This window comes from Natator depressus, chromosome 10 (assembly GCF_965152275.1).
Source record: "Natator depressus isolate rNatDep1 chromosome 10, rNatDep2.hap1, whole genome shotgun sequence".
Classification (NCBI taxonomy): Eukaryota; Metazoa; Chordata; order Testudines; family Cheloniidae; genus Natator; species Natator depressus.
Window position 1 is genome coordinate 76,878,568 of NC_134243.1, and position 16,848 is coordinate 76,895,415.

Below are 16,848 nucleotides of genomic sequence, written 5' to 3' on the forward strand. Positions count from 1 at the left end.
AGCTAGTCTCTGCTGCCCCTCTTCAGATAGATGGACTCATCTCCTCCATGCTATTCTCTCTGGTCCATTAGCCAAAGTGCTGTTGAACTGCAAGAGCAAAGCCTGTAATGACTTGTGACGAGAGACAATGAATCTGTTGATGCATGGGAGACACCTTGATGTGGTTCAAGAGCTAACGCTTTCATTTTGGGGCTGAACTAAAAGCTGCTGAAACTGCCAAGCTTCCAAATCGAAAGCCTGTCCCGTGAGCTGTGCCTTTCTGTGTGGGGATACATAGCTCCCGCATTGGGAAAGGTGATAGAATTCTGTTGTGATGGATATAAAATAATGAGCAATGACAAGCCAGGCAGGAGAAAACAAGACAGGAAATAAAGTCATCTGTGCCTGGGACTTCACAAGCAGCAAGACACCTCAACAATGCTGTCAGGAAGGCAGCTTCACGCGTATACTATGGGGATTACATATTGCTCCTCATAGTAGTTTCCCCCCATTTTAGCTCCATTTGCAGGCTGGCAATACCCAACTGTGTAAAATCCTGGGTGGCTAAAAACTCTTCTCTGATTTGAAGCGTGGTCAAACCATGCTTGAACCGCTCAAGTGGCTACCTTGTAGAGAAAAGGCTGCCTATGAGAGCAATGTTGGCGTTAGACTGGAAAACCGAAAAATGGGAAAAAACACACTCTTGCTCCATAATGTCAGGAGAGGCAGCGGGGCCATTTATACCTCACACAGTTACACAGGTGCAGTGAAAGAAGAATTGGGCCCAGGGAGCCTGATCCTTCTCTGCAACACTGGGGTAAGGCTGAAGAAACTTCTTTCAAGTCAGTGGACTCCCCCCAGGGTAAGTACTTGTGCCCAGTAAAGGCCAGTGTGCAATACAAGGCCAGTTTAATTATAACAAAAGTAGCACCCAGATGCCCTGACCATTATAAAGGTGCTTCAGGACTAGATCCTCAGCTGGTGTAAATCAGCATAGCACCATTGACTACAAAGGAGCTATGCCAGTTTACATCAGCTGAGGACTGGACCCATCATTCCTATTCTGGTCCAGTAGTGTGGGCCAAATGCAGCTCTCAGTTCCTTCCATATAACCCCATTGATTTGTAGTGAGGGTGGAATGGGGAGCTGTGTTTTGATCCCTGTACTTTACACTAACACACCCATTATTGTGAAGTTGTATGGGCCACTTCAGGATTTCTACCGGGACACACAGCTCTTGACTTGCCTGTACTTCCACTGCAGAATCCGCTGTTGCTGTGAAACTGATCCACCCCAAGATACAGCTCCCAGTGTAGCCTGGGAGCCTGTCCACCTGTATCATGTTCTTACTGAGCTTGTGGCTATGTGCTGCTGGGTGCGCGAGTACTGAACTGAATGCAGGCAGCTATTGTAATGTTCACTTACTGGAAATGGAGGAGGAGGACAACTGAAAATGAGATCCTGCCTGCCTGAAAGAGCTGACTGGCATACAAGGGTGTGGAGGGGGTTAGTCCTTTGGGCCAGAGATCTGGTTTGAAAACCTGGCGTAAGTCACAAATGAGAGTGGCCATATGTTCTCATTCCAGGGACAAGGGTTTTTCATGGTTCCAATTAACCTTTCATAGTCCACCTTGTTTATAGCCCAACACAAAGAGTCCATCTGCTACATACACCAGTCAGAAAGAGGTTTGATGATTAATACCTAGTGAGGTTTCCACCTCGGAACTGCCAACTCGAATACCCCACAGTTCATGAATGTTTGGATCTGGCGTTCTGGTTTAGCCCATTATAAAGAGGGGGCTACTTGCAAAATGTGGATTGGGACCTGGGTTCAGATTCTGAGCACTCCCAAGTCCAGGGATACTCAGTTTTGAGAGATTTGGTTCAGGCTCCTCTGTTGTAACAGCAGTATTCTCTATCTGCCCATAGGGACGGGTACCTCAGTGACCAGTGTCCCTGACAAGGAGGGGCTGGATGTGGCCTTCTCAAGAGCAGATAAACCCTGCCCCCAAAGTGGCTGGAGGGGTCACTGCGGCACTTCCAGTCTCCTCTGCTGGCCCAGGGGATGACAGGCTGGCTTAGGAATCTGCCCTGTGTCGCTAGCAGTCTTCCCAACGAGAGCAGGGAGCGTTAATGAGCAGGATGTAAAGCACTGCGGGATGAGAAGGAAATATTGAACCCAGCACCCACAAGTGTCCCACATTCCCAGGGCTGCAGACTGGGCCAGATTCATCCTTACTGTAACTCACCTAAGTCACTCCATGCATCTGAACAAGTGGAGTTTTTACCCATGAAAGCTTGTGCCCAAATAAATCTCTTAGTCTTTAAGGTGCCACCAGACTCCTTGTTGTTTTTGTGGCTACAGACTAACACGACTACCCCTCTGATACTAAATCAATAATGTTACACCAGGGAGATATTTGACCCACAGTTTTAATATCTCTCCCAGCAACACCATTCCGAAAGGTGTCACATGATCAGCTAGTCGGCATTGACTGATGCTGCATTGTCGTTCCCAGAGGTAAACCTTTCCTGAGGGCTCTTTCTGGGGACGATGCTGTTAAGCACATGAAGGGCAGGCTAATATGAGTGAGGAAGGCCCTAAGTATTAAACAGAAATGCTATAGAACAGTTCCAGCTCCGCATCTGGTACCAAAATCATGAGGCAGGGGTTTGGATCCGGATGATTCCAGTTCAAGGCTCACCCTACAAATGTTCTTACCAGAGATGCACCGAAACAGGATCTTGAACCCGACCCCCCATTTGCAATCTGCAGAATCGGAATCCTCCAGACCCAATCCCTGACCCCCTGGTTTTGGTTCAGAATCCACGCTGGAAGCAGCCCGAAATGCTACGAGATCAGCTGGTCTTGGGAGATTTCTACCACTTTGAGCCATAGTCCTACACTAATGGCTCATAAGATGCGGGGAATGTCAGATCGGAAGCCAAGCTTTAGTGCTCAGATTCTGCCCAGCCAACTCTCAACCTAAATGTGCCAGACACCACCTGCTGTCAGTCCACCTCTAACAGTTACTGGATTGTCTCACTTGGAATCCTATTGGAATCAATTCAGAACAGCATAATTTTTCTTCCCTTCATCCCACCGGTATAACTTCCCCACCCCCCTCTACACACTGTCCTTCAGAGACTTTCCAGGTACCTGGTTCCAGTCCATGCTATCGCTTTAAATTGGAAACAGGACCATGGATATATTCCTTTGATATCTCAAGAGCAATGCAGGGAATACACTCCTAAGTACATGTTTGGCAGCCGGAAAAGCATTTCCCTGGCAGTATAAAAACCTGACTTATAAACAGCGTTACAAGTTATTTCATTTAATTTCCATGAAACAATGACCCTTTTTAAACACGTGCCTACATTTAAAAAAAACCTCTTCCCTTTAATTCTACAAGATGATTGATCTTTTCCCATCAGTACCTAGAATAAATGGTTTTATAAACATTTGACGAATTCGGTCAATACAAACTATACCCAGCTCCATGGATCTCAATGTGTTTTACAGAGGAGGGCAATATCATTATTCCCATTTTAAAGATGGGGAGACTGAGGCACACGGAGGGGAAGTGACTTGTCCAAGGTTATCCAGAAGGCCAGTGGCAGAGCTGAGAATCCAACCCAGGTCACCCAAGTTCCGGTCTGGTGTTCTGTCCCTTAGGCCACACTGTCTATTTTGCATTTCTGAAATGTCTTTCATCTGGAGGTCTAAAGGGCTCTACAAACTCCAGACACATTAGGACAACCTCGGGTTAAATAAAGGGTGAGCATTACAGAGCGCTCAATGCTTTGTAACCACGAGCAGAGGGCAATCAGCAGGCTTGGCAGCAGAACTGCAGCTCCTCATGCTGGCTCCTGCTGCTTGGAAGGGCGAACATAGGAGGAGCTAGAAGCACTCAGTAGATCGGGACCTGAGTGATGCTGCAGCCTCCTGTTATACATGGAATTCTACTGAGCAGCTGGAGGCTTGGAAAGAAAAGGAGAAAGCTGAGGATCCATTTTTAAATAGCTTTCACTGGCTCCTGTATCCTAGAGCGCCCCCTTGTGGCAGGGACTGACTAGGTGGCAATGCTGTGGTCTCTCCTTGGGAACCTGAGAAGGAAGGTCTGTAGGGACCCGCTCCTTGGGAAGCCAGCCTTCTCCTTTTTGAACCTCCATGCCGTCTCTTCTATGGAGTAGAGGAGGGTTAGCATCCTGTTGACTGTATAAACCGTATCCCCCCTGATCACGGCAGTGAAGAGAGCTCCTTTGCTGTTCACGAGTTGCCCCGGTAAAGCTGTCCACTGCAGGCTGGTGAGGTTGAAGCAGTCTATCACACACCGTAGGAAGTCGTCTGAGGGCCCATTCCGCATGATGTAGAGATTATCTCTGTGGGCCACCATGCAATGGCCGTAGCTCTGAGGTCTCTTTAAGGCTGAGATGGGAAGCCATTCGTCTTTCTGGATCTCATACTCATAAATGATCGTGGTATCTAGTGGCTTCCACAAGCAGACAAATATCCGCCCCATGGCCTGGGCGCAGGGCGCACCTGCTGTTGGCTGGGGCAGATCGGCAACAAAAGTCCAGGTGTTGGAGGACACATTGTATTTCTCCACAGACTTTAGCAAGGTCTTCTCAAATTCTCCTCCTATGGCGTAAAGATAACCTTCATGACCTGTCAGTGTAAGGTCATACCGGAGCTGCTGAGGACTGGGAAACTCGCTCCAGCTGTTAGCATCTACGTCATAGCAAAAGCTGATGTCCACGATTTGTTTGCTTGCTCCGCGGACTCCGCCCACTATGTAGATCTTATTATCCAGCGTTGCCATGCCGGCCAGGAACGTGCTGGCCGTCAGCGGCAAGCAGGAGAGCGTCTTCCACGTGTTGTCGTCCTCATCAAGGTAGCAGATGGTTCTCGAAAGGTCCTGTAGAAACTCAAAGGTTGGCGTATGGGCTCCCACTGCGACAAATGTGCTGGGCAGAAGGGAGTCCACGTAATCCAGCAGGTCAGCGGAAAGGCAGTCTAAGTACTCCTCTAAATCAGAATAGCCATCTCTAATGTACAGGGCAGCACTGTGGAAAAGGTCCTGCAGGCCGAACATGGCAGCAGCTTGATAAAGGACAATGCAGTTATCGGAATTGATGGAATTAATCAGATACTTGGTCATCGTCTTCACCTGAAGAAAAGCTGCACATTCAACCGCCTTGAGATTCTCCTCACAGGTCAGCACGGGTCTCTCCCCTGCCAGGACCCGGAGCATGAGGAGAAATCCCACGGCACTCAAGTCTTGGATCTGGATTTCATCTTGCGTGCTCTCCTTCATGCCAGACTGGAAGAGCGCGCGGAAGTACTCACTGTGTTCCACCAGCAAAGCCTTGTCCGTGGCGAAAAACTCCTCCTCCACTTTGATGCGCACTCTTCCCCGCAGGAACGTCTGCATGGTCTGATCCGGAGTCAGCCTTCTAATGCCGGGGACCTGAACCAGGGAAGCAGGTGGTGATGGTGTCTCAATGCATGGACAAGGACACAATGGAACCCAAAGCCTTTCTCAGTATGTCGGCCGCTTCCCAAGCAGAGCACTGTTCCTATCTCTTCTGTGGTTGTTTGCTAGCTTTCTGAGCCTCCCCAGTAGCTAAGACGCTGCTAACTTGTAATATAAATACCTCCAGCTAAAGATAGCTGCGGCCCATGTGATCGGAGCTGCCAGCAATGAAAGCCATAAGCAGAGCCTGTCATTGGCATCCATGGAGCTCTCTTACCAGCTGATACCAGCAGCACTGCTTCCAACGAAACACAGAGTAGTCACTCCAGGGACTGGCAGCGCTTAGCTGCCTATCGGTGCGGGAAGGGGAGGTCATCAAATAAAGGTGGAACTTAATCGTACTGGACGGATCCAATTCATCCCAGCTGTAACTCATGAAATCCCCTCAGGGGATGACGTGAGGTGATCTCCCAAGGCAGAAGGTTACCTAGGGAAGATGGTGGTGAAGGTTTCCAAAAGTAACTAGTGAATGCATCCGATGAAGTGAGCTGTAGTTCACGAAAGCTTATGCTCAAAGAAATTGGTTAGTCTCTAAGGTGCCACAAGTACTCCTTTTCTTTTTGCGAATACAGACTAACACGGCTGCTACTCTGAAACCAGTGATTTTTTGGTGTCTCAATTTTTGTGTGCCCCGCTTGAGGCCACAAAGAGCCCTGGTTTTAGGAGGCTGGCTGCTTAGTGCTTTCTAAACACCAGGCCCCTTGAAGGCATCCCAGAATCACAAGTCACTTCTGAAAATCTTGCCTGGGGTCTTTGCCAGGTTTCCCTGTGGGCTCCTAAAGGCCCATAGATGCTACTGAACTAGAAATAGTTATACTGTGAGATGCTTGTAATAATCATACTTTGGACTTTGCTGTGAGGATCTCTAAGTGCTTTACAGAAGGCCAGATTCTGCTCTTGGGAGTGCAGTTGGTCAGCGTTTTTACTCCAGAATTAAACCACTGTATCAGGGAGCAGAATTGGGGCTCACAGACTGAGCTTACCTCTTTGGGGGAGCGAGGTGCTCTACCAGGGAAACTGAGGCACACAGGTGTTAAGTGTTTGACCCCACTGTCTTAGGAGAGGCTCCCAAACTGTGGTCCACAGAACAACTGCTGGTGATCCTTGGCGAGCTGGCTAGTCACATAGTACCGGCTCGTCTTCCTAATTTCCAGACGTTAAAATGCCTTAAAAGTAGCTAAAAATACATTCAATACTTCCCTAATGTGACCTTTTTCAGGTCAGCGATTGCTGGAGTTGCCACAAGAATGTTATGTGACTGCAAACTGGCGGGGAGGCAATCCGCACAATTGTGAATTGGTGAGGAGGTGTCCTTAAGAAAATCTCTCTATTAAGATATGGTCCGCAGGAGGAGAATGTCTGAGAAGCCCAGTTCTAGGAATTCCAAAGGCGGCTTCTCTACTGGGTGCATACAGACTGTCTGACGCGATCTCCCCGGGGGGAGAGCCGGACCCCAGTGCAGAAACGACCATAGATATTCTAATCCTGCTGTTCATTCATCCCCTTTCATCCCACAGCTGTGGCTTTTTGTATTGCTGGAAAGAGTGTACTTCCCCCCCCTCATAAAAGTAAGTTTTATGGCTTCAATGAGATAACTACTTCCGTAAATCCCTGAGTCTTTAAGCCCGAATTATGGGACGGTGCGTCTGCCAGCACCGCAGGCCACACACACCAAAGGGCGTTTGACAAGCAGTAGGGATGGTTTATTACAGGTTTTTGTTTTATTTTTGCATATTGGGAGAGACGATGCAAAAGTAGCGTGGGGTCTGCGCGGTGAACAGTCGGCCTTGGGGTTTGAAAGTTCCACGGAAGTGGGCTCCGTTGGTGAAAAAACACACCATTCATTTTTGCTATTACAGTAGCTGTTGGATTGACAGCTGGACTGCATCCACTGTACAACCTCAGTGCCTCCTTCAAGGCATAGTCCAGCTAGCTGCTTCATTCAGCGGCTTGGACAGATACAGGAGGAAGATTTCACATCTATGTGCCTGGCCATGGTTGCAGTCATCCCTGCAAAGCTCCCTGGGGGGCGTTTCTATTTTTGTCTCCCAGGAGTATCAAGGAGGTGGAATTAGCAATCAAATTTGTCCCTAATTTAGGTGATTTACATTTTGGAGGGGGAGCTTTGAAATCAATGGAGGTTAACCTTAAATGACTGCCCCTACTTATTAGTGGTTTTATCCACATCTGTGCCGATCACAGTATAGCAAAGCAGAAGCTAAAACAAACCCCAATTTGCCGACTCAGTGAGCGGAAGCGCTAAGAAGAAGGTAGAGGTTTGAATCCCAGCTTTGCCTGGGCACAGATGGGGACTGAGTGCTCCTAACACGCTGGTAGGTAGGTAGGGTGCAGTCAGCATCCCTCTGCAACACTGCTTTCCGGTCTGCAAGGGTAACTCCCCCGCTCCTCTGTCTCCACTCGACCTACTGGGCTCTGCTGCCTTCCATCCAGCTCCAGCCTATGGGGAACTGGGTCGATCCAGGCTCACAGTTCCAGAGAGGGGATTTGGAGCAGAGCACACACTCTGCGGTTGGACAACATGTGTCCAAGTGGCACCTCAAGCTAGCACAGACTAAGGAAGGAAGCGGGAGCCCAGTGTATTTACCTCCCATTCAGAGGGGCCGGTATGCGTTGGGAGGCACTGCTCTACAGCTCCCCCAACAGGCCAGTTAGGAACAGCATTAGCTGAGCTGTTCCAGTTTCAGCAGAGCCTTCCTGGCAGAGCCTTCCTGCCTGCTGCTTTCAGGGCCTCTAGTTTTGCCCCCTCCCTCTCTTGGTGAGCGTCAGCCTGCAGTGGGGGCACGGGGTTGTAGACCCCGGGGGATAGCCAGAGGTCAAGCCCATAAGCCTGAAAAGGCCTCGTGCTGCCTGCAGGGGAGAGAGACAAAAATAGAATTTGGGAAAAGACCAAGGCTGTGGCTGTCGCGCGGAAGAGCGAGAAGAGGAAAATCACCACAGGCAATTAGCGCCCAGGGGATCGTTGCTCTGCTGAGCCCGTCGGAGCCGTTCCTGACCCAGACCCGCTGGCGTGGTGGTACTTTGCTGAGGCTACCGTACCGTTTTTCTAACCTTCCCACCCCCACTTTGTTCTTGTTCTTCAGCCTTGCTCCTGAACAACAGCCCCTTGTTGTCAGCACCTGGACTTGGAGCTGGCATTGCTCAGTCAGGTACCTTCAGCCTTCTGCCTCCAAAAAAGGACGAGAATTTATTTGCAGTTCCCTCCCCCAGTTCACCTGAGTTCAGGCCAGCTCTGAGTCATGCTTGGCTGCAAAGCTGGCAAGTTCTGTGCAGCTCCGCAGGTGGCATTTTATGCAGGTTATTTAATGGAATCATTTGCCTATGTGCAAAGAATTTGCATGGAGCCGTATGTTTCTGGTCAACACGCTCTGCCCCACGGAGTGGCGGGGGTAGGGCATGGAACTGCGCAGAACTTGGCAGGTGGGGGTCAGCTGGGTGCTGAAGTGTGTCAAGGATGGTGAAGCTGCTGGAGTGGAATGGCTGCTAGGCGAGACGGGGGAAGGGTGTGTCTGGTGGGCGCTAGGGGGCTGGTTGCTGGGGTGTCCTTGGGGAGCTGGGGCTGGGCCATGTTGAGCCCCTCATCACCGCCGTGCAGAGAACAGAAGCTCCGTTTTGCGAAGGGTTTTGAGACTTGGCTTCCTTCTGAAGCAGAACTAAAATGGAACTTGGCTAAATTCTCCGCAAAGCAAAATTTCCCCAAACTTGTGTTCTGATGACACAAAACGTTTCATTTCGCTTGTCTTCTGTTTGGTATTGTACTTTACAATAGGCTGCCAGAAGCCGGGATGGATCTCGCCCAGATTGCCCCATTCCACACACACGCACCCCCTCCCGAAGCTCTGGGGCTGGCTGCTGTCAGAGAGGTGACGCTGGGCTAGATGGACTGTTGGTCTGTCCCAGCAGGGCAGGTCTTATGTCCTTGTGCAGAATGCAAAGCAAAAATATTTTAAGTGGAAAAAATCATTTCAAAACATTTTAACACTGACAGAACGTTTTTTTTCTGGTTTTTCTTCCAGAGTGAAATTGCGGCAGAATCGACCCGTCTTCACAAAGCATTTGGATTTCAGCGGCACTGGAATGTGGCTCCATCTAAGTTACTCTGACCAGCTGTACCTGTCGCCTTTGCCTGCACCTCCTGCTTTTGTTGCTGCTACGGCCTGCTCAGATCCCCACCAGGAGCTGGGAGAGGAGAGGTAGGAAGGCTGTCTCCACAGCAATTGCTGCTGGACCCCTGATAGCTGGGAGGAGCAAATGCAACCTGATCCCGTTCCCGCAGGACACGTCAGGAGCCAGCTGTGCGGTGAGAATGTATGACAGGGCCGCCAGATGTGTGGGTGTCACGCTTGGCAGCATTGTAGTTGCTGCTTGCACCTCAAATCTGCCGGGCCTAAGGAAGCAGCATATATGCAAGTTGCCGGAGAGAAAAGTGGCCAACGGTCTGTGGAGGCAGTTGTCAGGGCAGGGGACATGGACTCCGGAAATTCAGGTTTGGTTCTGGGCGCCACCGCTGTTTCACCACGTGGATTTGAGCAAATTGCTCACCTCAATGCTCTGTGCCTCAGTTTCCCCATTGGTGAAATGCAGATGGTAATAGTTAACCGACCCTTTGAAAATGCTTTGAGATCCCCTGGGTTGAAAGGAGCTGCGCAGGTGCAACGTATTGTGAGTTATTGGTTCATTGGCAAAGCTTTATATCATTGCTGTCCAGTGCCTCCCTTTCCCTGTGTCTCTTGGTCTCCAAGATCGGTTGCTGACCACTCTGTTCAAAGTGAGAACACACAGTTCACTGTTGGTCAGATGACTCATTCCTTAACCATTGTAATGACCATAGAATGCCCTAGTCCATCTAGTGTGCTATTAAACGGAGGCCATTTGAAACCCATGCTTCACGGTTAGCATAGGGATGCTGCCCCTACAGCAAGAGAAAATATCTGTATCCAAAAAGCTCTCAGTGAGTGGGCAGTCTGCAATGGTTGTGTCTATTGGCCTCTGTCATAAATATAAAGGGAAGGGTAAACCCCTTTAAAATCCCTCCTGGCCAGAGGAAATCTCCTCTCACCTGTAAAGGGTTAAGAAGCTAAAGGTAACCTTGCTGGCACCTGACCAAAATGACCAATGAGGAGACAAGATACTTTCAAAAGCTGGGAGGAGGGAGAGAAACAAAGGGTCTGTGTGTCTGTCTACATTCTGTCTTTGCCGGGGTTAGACCAGGAATGGAGTCTTAGAACTTTTAGTAAGTAATCTAGCTAGGTACGTGTTAGATTATGATTTCTTTAAATGGCTGAGAAAAGAATTGTGCTGAATAGAATAACTATTTCTGTCTGTGTATCTTTTTTGTAACTTAAGGTTTTGCCTAGAGGGGTTCTCTGTGTTTTGAATCTAATCACCCTGTAAGGTATCTACCATCCTGATTTTACAGGGGGGATTTCTTATTTCTAATTACTTCTATTTTTATTAAAAGTCTTCTTGAAAGAAAACTGAATGCTTTTTCATTGTTCTCAGATCCAAGGGTTTGGGTCTATGGTCACCTATGCAAATTGATGAGGCTTTTTATCCAACATTTCCCAGGAAAGGGGGGGTGCAAGTGTTGGGAGGATTGTTCATTGTTCTTAGGATCCAAGGGTCTGGGTCTGTAGTCACCTAGGCAAATTGGTGAGGCTTTTTACCAAACCTTGTCCAGAAAGTGGGGTGCAAGGTTTTGGGAAGTATTTTGGGGGGAAAGACATGTCCAAACAGCTCTTCCCCAGTAACCAGTATTTGTTTGGTGGTGGTAGCGGCCAATCCAAGGACAAAGGGTGGAATATTTTGTACCTTGGGGAAGTTTTGACCTAAGCTGGTAAAGATAAGCTTAGGAGGTTTTTCATGCAGGTCCCCACATCTGTACCCTAGAGTTCAGAGTCGGGGGAGGAACCTTGACAGCCTCCTGAGGCCGGGGATGGGCCTAGATTGTCAGGGGGCTGGGATGTCTGTCTACCAATCAGTCATGACCTAAGCCAGTACCTTTAACAAGCACTGAAAAATTTCCTCTAATGGCATAAAGAGGGGATGAGCAGCCTCATTCTCTTGCACCCTCCCCCAATGCACCCTCAAAGACACAGCCCCTCCATTGGGTGGGAAGGGGGTCTGGAGAATGTGATTGTCAAACTCCTGGATGGGAGCCGGCGGTTAATCTCCTACCATGAGACAGCTTGCTGCAGGTGCAGCCCCAGACCCACTGGGGATTAGCAACATCTGTAAAGATGTAAAACCAGGATGTTCTATTTTCTGGTCCCCAAAACATGGGGCAGAGGAGAGGGTAGAAAAGTCAGCTCTGCCCCACTTAGTGCACGTGATCTGGCCATTCCTGGATGCTCTGCAGAGCCCCACATGTGCAGTTGGGTGCCTCTGAGTAACATGGTATTAGTTTCTTATGCTCAGAACCCACTGGATCCTTGCCAGAAGAGAGCTGGTGCATTAAAAATAACAGCGGTTTTGTTTTCTCCTCAAACAGCTTTTATGTCTTGTTCAGGTTGCCATGGCAAAAGGCATAAAAGGGATCCATCAGACCGGTTAACAGCTGGAAAAGGGGCAGCTGCCAAAGGCTTCCTGCTACACTTCTAAAATCATGGCTATAAAAAAATCTCAAACTGAAACAGACCAGAGGAAAGGTCGTGTGTGTCCCTCCGCACCCTGGAGCAGTGTACAAAACAGGGAAGAGGCTTCAGGATGAACGCTTCCAATGGTCTATAGTGTTTTACTCTGGAATACAATGCTGCCACCTGGATAAATACTACAGCCGTGCTGGGGAGCTGTCTGATCTGATGAGAGAGAGACAGAACGGGAAGTTAGGACTCCTGGGTACTAACCCCAGTTCTGCCACTGTCACCTTGGGCGAGCCACTTAAACTCCCGAGTCGCCTTAATTCGCATAAAAGACAAGTGGCAGAGACGGCCCCCAGGTAATAACCCCAGAGCAGGGACCTTCCTCAGCTGGTGCAAAGCTGGCATGAGGATTCTCTGCCACTCCCCTGCACAGCCTCCATCACACAGGCATGCTGGGATGGGTGCAGGCGTGTGTCACAGATGGCCAGGGGTGTTTCTGTTGTGCTCTGCGTTCCAGCTATGCTGAGCAATAGGAAGCTGCTATAAGTTAAAGCAGACCCCAGGGTTGCTCTAACTTATACTGGAGTCCGAGCAGGCTCCCAGAACTGGGGGGTGGGTGGAACGCAAAGGTGGCTTGGAACTACCTTTACCCCCTATTATGGGCTGAGAGGTGCAGTTCAGAATCTGGTTTCCCAGGTCAAATTCAGACCTGTTGTAAGCAGGTGTAAATCAGTTTCCTTGACTTCAAAGCAGCTAGCTAAAATGACTTACCTGTCATAGAGGGTAGCTGTGGGAGTTAAATCATGCTTATCAGCTGGTTTGGGAGTCTTAGGTGTGCTAAGTGCAGGTGGGGGAGGGGTGGTTTTTGTTTTGCTATATGCGGTTCATTGCCTTTCGGGCCCATGGTCTAAATGAGACGCTGTTGATTGTGTGCACCTGTTCCTGCAGCTAGACGGCTACTGAGCTCCAGCCAGGCTGAGCAGTGATGATTTACATAGATATATTACATGGGAGAGCGAGGAAAGTGCTTTTCTGTGGCCAAGATTATTTGGACCATTCCTTTGAAAGGAAAACCTGGTGCCTGGCCAGAAGCAATAACTAGGGGAGACTGACCTTAAGCAGCAGGTCAGGAATAAGAGCGGATGGAAGGAGCAGGGGGTGTCAGTTTCAATCAAGCTGAAGACACCCCAAGGTAAATGTCGATGTGGAGGTGGCTGGACGTTCCAAACTGGGCTGGCTGGCTTGCATGTTTTAATCTGTTAACGGTTGATGGTAGTTAAATCAATGACTTATGGGGCATCTGGGCTTATTGGCTCTGCTGCACAACAGCACAATGGAGTCTTTATCTAAGTAGAACTGCTGGGAAGAGAACAAAGGGATTCATCTGAAGATGGCTTCCTGGGCTGGTGTCCTTCAACCTTCCCTTCAAAGAAAAAAAAAATCCCTCCCTCCAAAAAAGAAGTCAAATCTAAGCAGCAGCAGTTTCTCATATTACTCCAGCTTGGAATGTCCACACAGGCAGCAGAGCAAATGTTTGCTTCTTAGCAGCAAAAAACATTGTTCTGAGTTCACTTCAGTTCACCAAAGAGGCTTATGATGAAGCAAGGTCCATCTTATTAATAGATTTAAGGCCAGAAGGGGAACTGTCCCGATAATCTAGCCTGACTTCCTGCATAGCACAGGCCAGAGAATTTCACTGAGAAATTCCTGTGCCAAGTTCAACAGACCCGTAGCTGAACAAGAACATGCCTTTGAGGAAGATGGCCAGTCTTGGTTTAAGACCCCAAATGATGGAGAATTTCCCACATTCCTGGTGAATCCGTTCCAGTGGCTAATTATCCTCAATTGTGAAAACATGCCCCTTATTTCCAACATCAGCAACAGAAGGAAAGTGAGGCTAAGCAGGAGGAACTAGAGGTCTGACAAATGGAAGGATCCTACTATCTCTGGAGGTGGTAGTAGCCTCTATCAAAGATGTTCCTCTCTCTGGAGAAGAAGTGCAGAAGTCTGTTCACATGATCCTGCTGTTTCTTAAATGTGGGATTAGCTGCCAGTCTCTGACCCACCACAGGCCTCTCTTGTCCAGAGGGGGCATTCAGCAGTCTTTTCTCTATTGTCTTCAGAGGGAGTGGGGAACAAAATGCCAACAAAGCCACCTTCAACCTTCTTCAGAGTTCTCTGCTGTAGCCGAACCTGGTGGTGCATGTCATAGCATGGGCAAGTCATGCCTGACTAATCTAATTGCCTTCTATGATGAGATAACTGGCTCTGTGGATGAAGGGAAAGCAGTGGACGTGTTGTTCCTTGACTTTAGCAAAGCTTTTGACACTGTCTCCCACAGTATTCTTGCCAGCAAGTTAAAGAAGTATGAGCTGGATGAATGGACTATAAGGTGGATAGAAAGCTGGCTAGATTGTCGAGCTCAACAGGTAGTGATCAATGGCTCCATGTCTAGTTGGCAGCCAGTATCAAGTGGAGTGCCCCAAGGATCGGTCCTGGGACCGGTTTTGTTCAATATCTTCATAAATGATCTGGAGGATGGTGTGGATTGCACCCTCAGCAAGTTTGCAGATGACGCTAAACTGGGAGGAGAGGTAGATACGCTGGAGGGTAGGGATAGGATACAGAGGGACCTAGACAAATTGGAGGATTGGGCCAAAAGAAATCTGATGAGGTTCAACAAGGACAAGTGCAGAGTCCTGCACTTAGGATGGAAGAATCCCATGTACCGCTACAGACTAGGGACCGAATGGCTAGGCAGCAGTTCTGCAGAAAAGGACCTAGGGGTTACAGTGGACCAGAAGCTGGATATGAGTCAACAGTGTGCCCTTGTTGCCAAGAAGGCCAATAGCATTTTGGGATGTATAAGTAGGGGCATTGCCAGCAGATCGAGGGACGTGATCGTTCCCCTCTATTCGACACTGGTGAGGCCTCATCTGGAGTACTGTGTCCAGTTTTGGGCCCCACACTACAAGAAGGATGTGGAAAAATTGGAAAGAGTCCAGCGGAGGGCAACAAAAATGATTAGGGGACTGGAACGCATGAGTTATGAGGAGAGGCTGAGGGAACTGGGATTGTTTAGTCTACGGAAGAGAAGAATGAGGGGGGATTTGATAGCTGCTTTCAACTACCTGAAAGGGGGTTCCAAAGAGGATGGCTCTAGACTGTTCTCATTGGTAGCAGATGACAGAACAAGGAGTAATGGTCTCAAGTTGCAGTGGGGGAGATTTAGGTTGGATATTAGGAAAAACTTTTTCACTAGGAGGGTGGTGAAGCACTGGAATGCGTTACCTAGGGAGGTGTTGGAATTTCCTTCCTTAGAAGTTTTTAAGGTCAGGCTTGACAAAGCCCTGGCTGTGATGATTTAATTGGGGATCGGTCCTGCTTTGAGCAGGGGGTTGGACTAGATGACCTCCTGAGGTCCCTTCCAACCCTGATATTCTATGATTCTATTCTGTGATTCTATGATAGCATGTGTATCTGGTTAAACAAATGACACTAGAACTGACCAGTAGCCACAGTGGATCACATTTCCAGCCCCAGCTTCTGCACTGTCCTGCCAGTTTTGCACTGCAGCTGTTACAGCACGTGCAGAACTGAATGCACACCATTTTACATGGGAAAAATATGTTATTTGTAGGTGATGCAGGAGCAGATTCATGCCTGGTTTGTGCATATAAAGCTTTTGACACTGGAATTGCAATAGTTGGATGTGCAGCTATCAGTCCAGGACCCTTTCCATTTTGGAGGGTTCTGATCTGAATCCCTGAATCCTAGGGAATCTTACGTCCATGTCAGATCCAAAAGGGACTTGGTTCTTGGTTCAGACTTGCATGCAGCCAAAACGACCTGAGACAAAATCTTGCCAGAACAGCTCACGAAATTACAGCACAGTTGAATCCAAACCCCTGCACTGCTACGTTATGATGTGGGGTGAATCTCCTCTCTAGCCATTTAGTGGAGACTTTCTGTGTCTCTTTACATCATCAACTCTCCACCTCATTTCAGATCATAGATGAATGACAGATCTTCCCCACCCCAGGCCTCACTTCTTAACTTCTCTCTCCCATTACTACCAGTATTTAACTCTGTAAAGCAATCTTGGGGAGATAGTTTTGTATGACAGACACTCCGATTTCATTCTCCAGACCTGTCGCTCGAAAGTTGTACCTACCACCCACAGGAGTTGGTCCAATAAAAGCTATTCTGTCACCCATCTTATCTCTCTGATGCTCTACAAAATAGTCGTGTCATGAATGAACACGCTCAACGTATTGCCAGCCAGATCCCATGGCCTTGTTACATTATTCTAATATATCATAATTTACACTCTCCAGCTTGTCAAAACCTTTCTTCTCTCCCTGAGCAGCTTTATGTAGCCGTTCAGAAGGTCTGTCTGCAGTGAGAGCAGCAGATTGAAGTTGGAGGACAGTGGGGCCTGGTAATCTATTAAGAGAACAGCTGTCATGTATGACCCCCATCTGCTGATTTGTATCATGTTGTTCAATGCTTCAGAATTTGAAACAAACACCTGGTTTGATTACAAAAACCATAAGGCAGGTTTTCATAGGGTCATAGTTTCTAAGGCCAGAAGAGATCACTGTGATCATCTACTCTGACCACCTGCATAACACAGGCTCTAGAACATCCCTGAAATAATTCCTGTTTGAACTAGATCTGATCTTTTAGAAAAACATAGGGCTGTTTCTGGTTGGGGTCCTGCTATGCAGCGA

At 48.5% G+C, this 16,848-nt stretch overlaps 2 protein-coding genes across 2 annotated transcripts in view; one reads left to right on the forward strand and one right to left on the reverse strand.

The window, feature by feature from the left end:
* Window positions 1-2,135, forward strand: part of UBAP1L (ubiquitin associated protein 1 like) — a 29,901-nt gene extending 27,766 nt beyond the window's left edge. The window contains exon 8 of the mRNA XM_074966564.1: window positions 1,909-2,135. Coding sequence (XP_074822665.1) covers window positions 1,909-1,939 — 31 coding nt within the window. The 3' untranslated portion in view covers window positions 1,940-2,135. The remainder of the gene's footprint in view (window positions 1-1,908) is intronic.
* Window positions 2,136-3,930: 1,795 nt separating this feature from the next.
* On the reverse strand, window positions 3,931-5,613 carry KBTBD13 (kelch repeat and BTB domain containing 13). Its single transcript, XM_074964826.1, has one exon. The coding sequence runs from the start codon at window positions 5,412-5,414 to the stop codon at window positions 4,053-4,055; it is 1,362 nt and encodes a 453-aa protein (XP_074820927.1). The 5' UTR covers window positions 5,415-5,613; the 3' UTR covers window positions 3,931-4,052.
* Window positions 5,614-16,848: the final 11,235 nt, after the last annotated feature.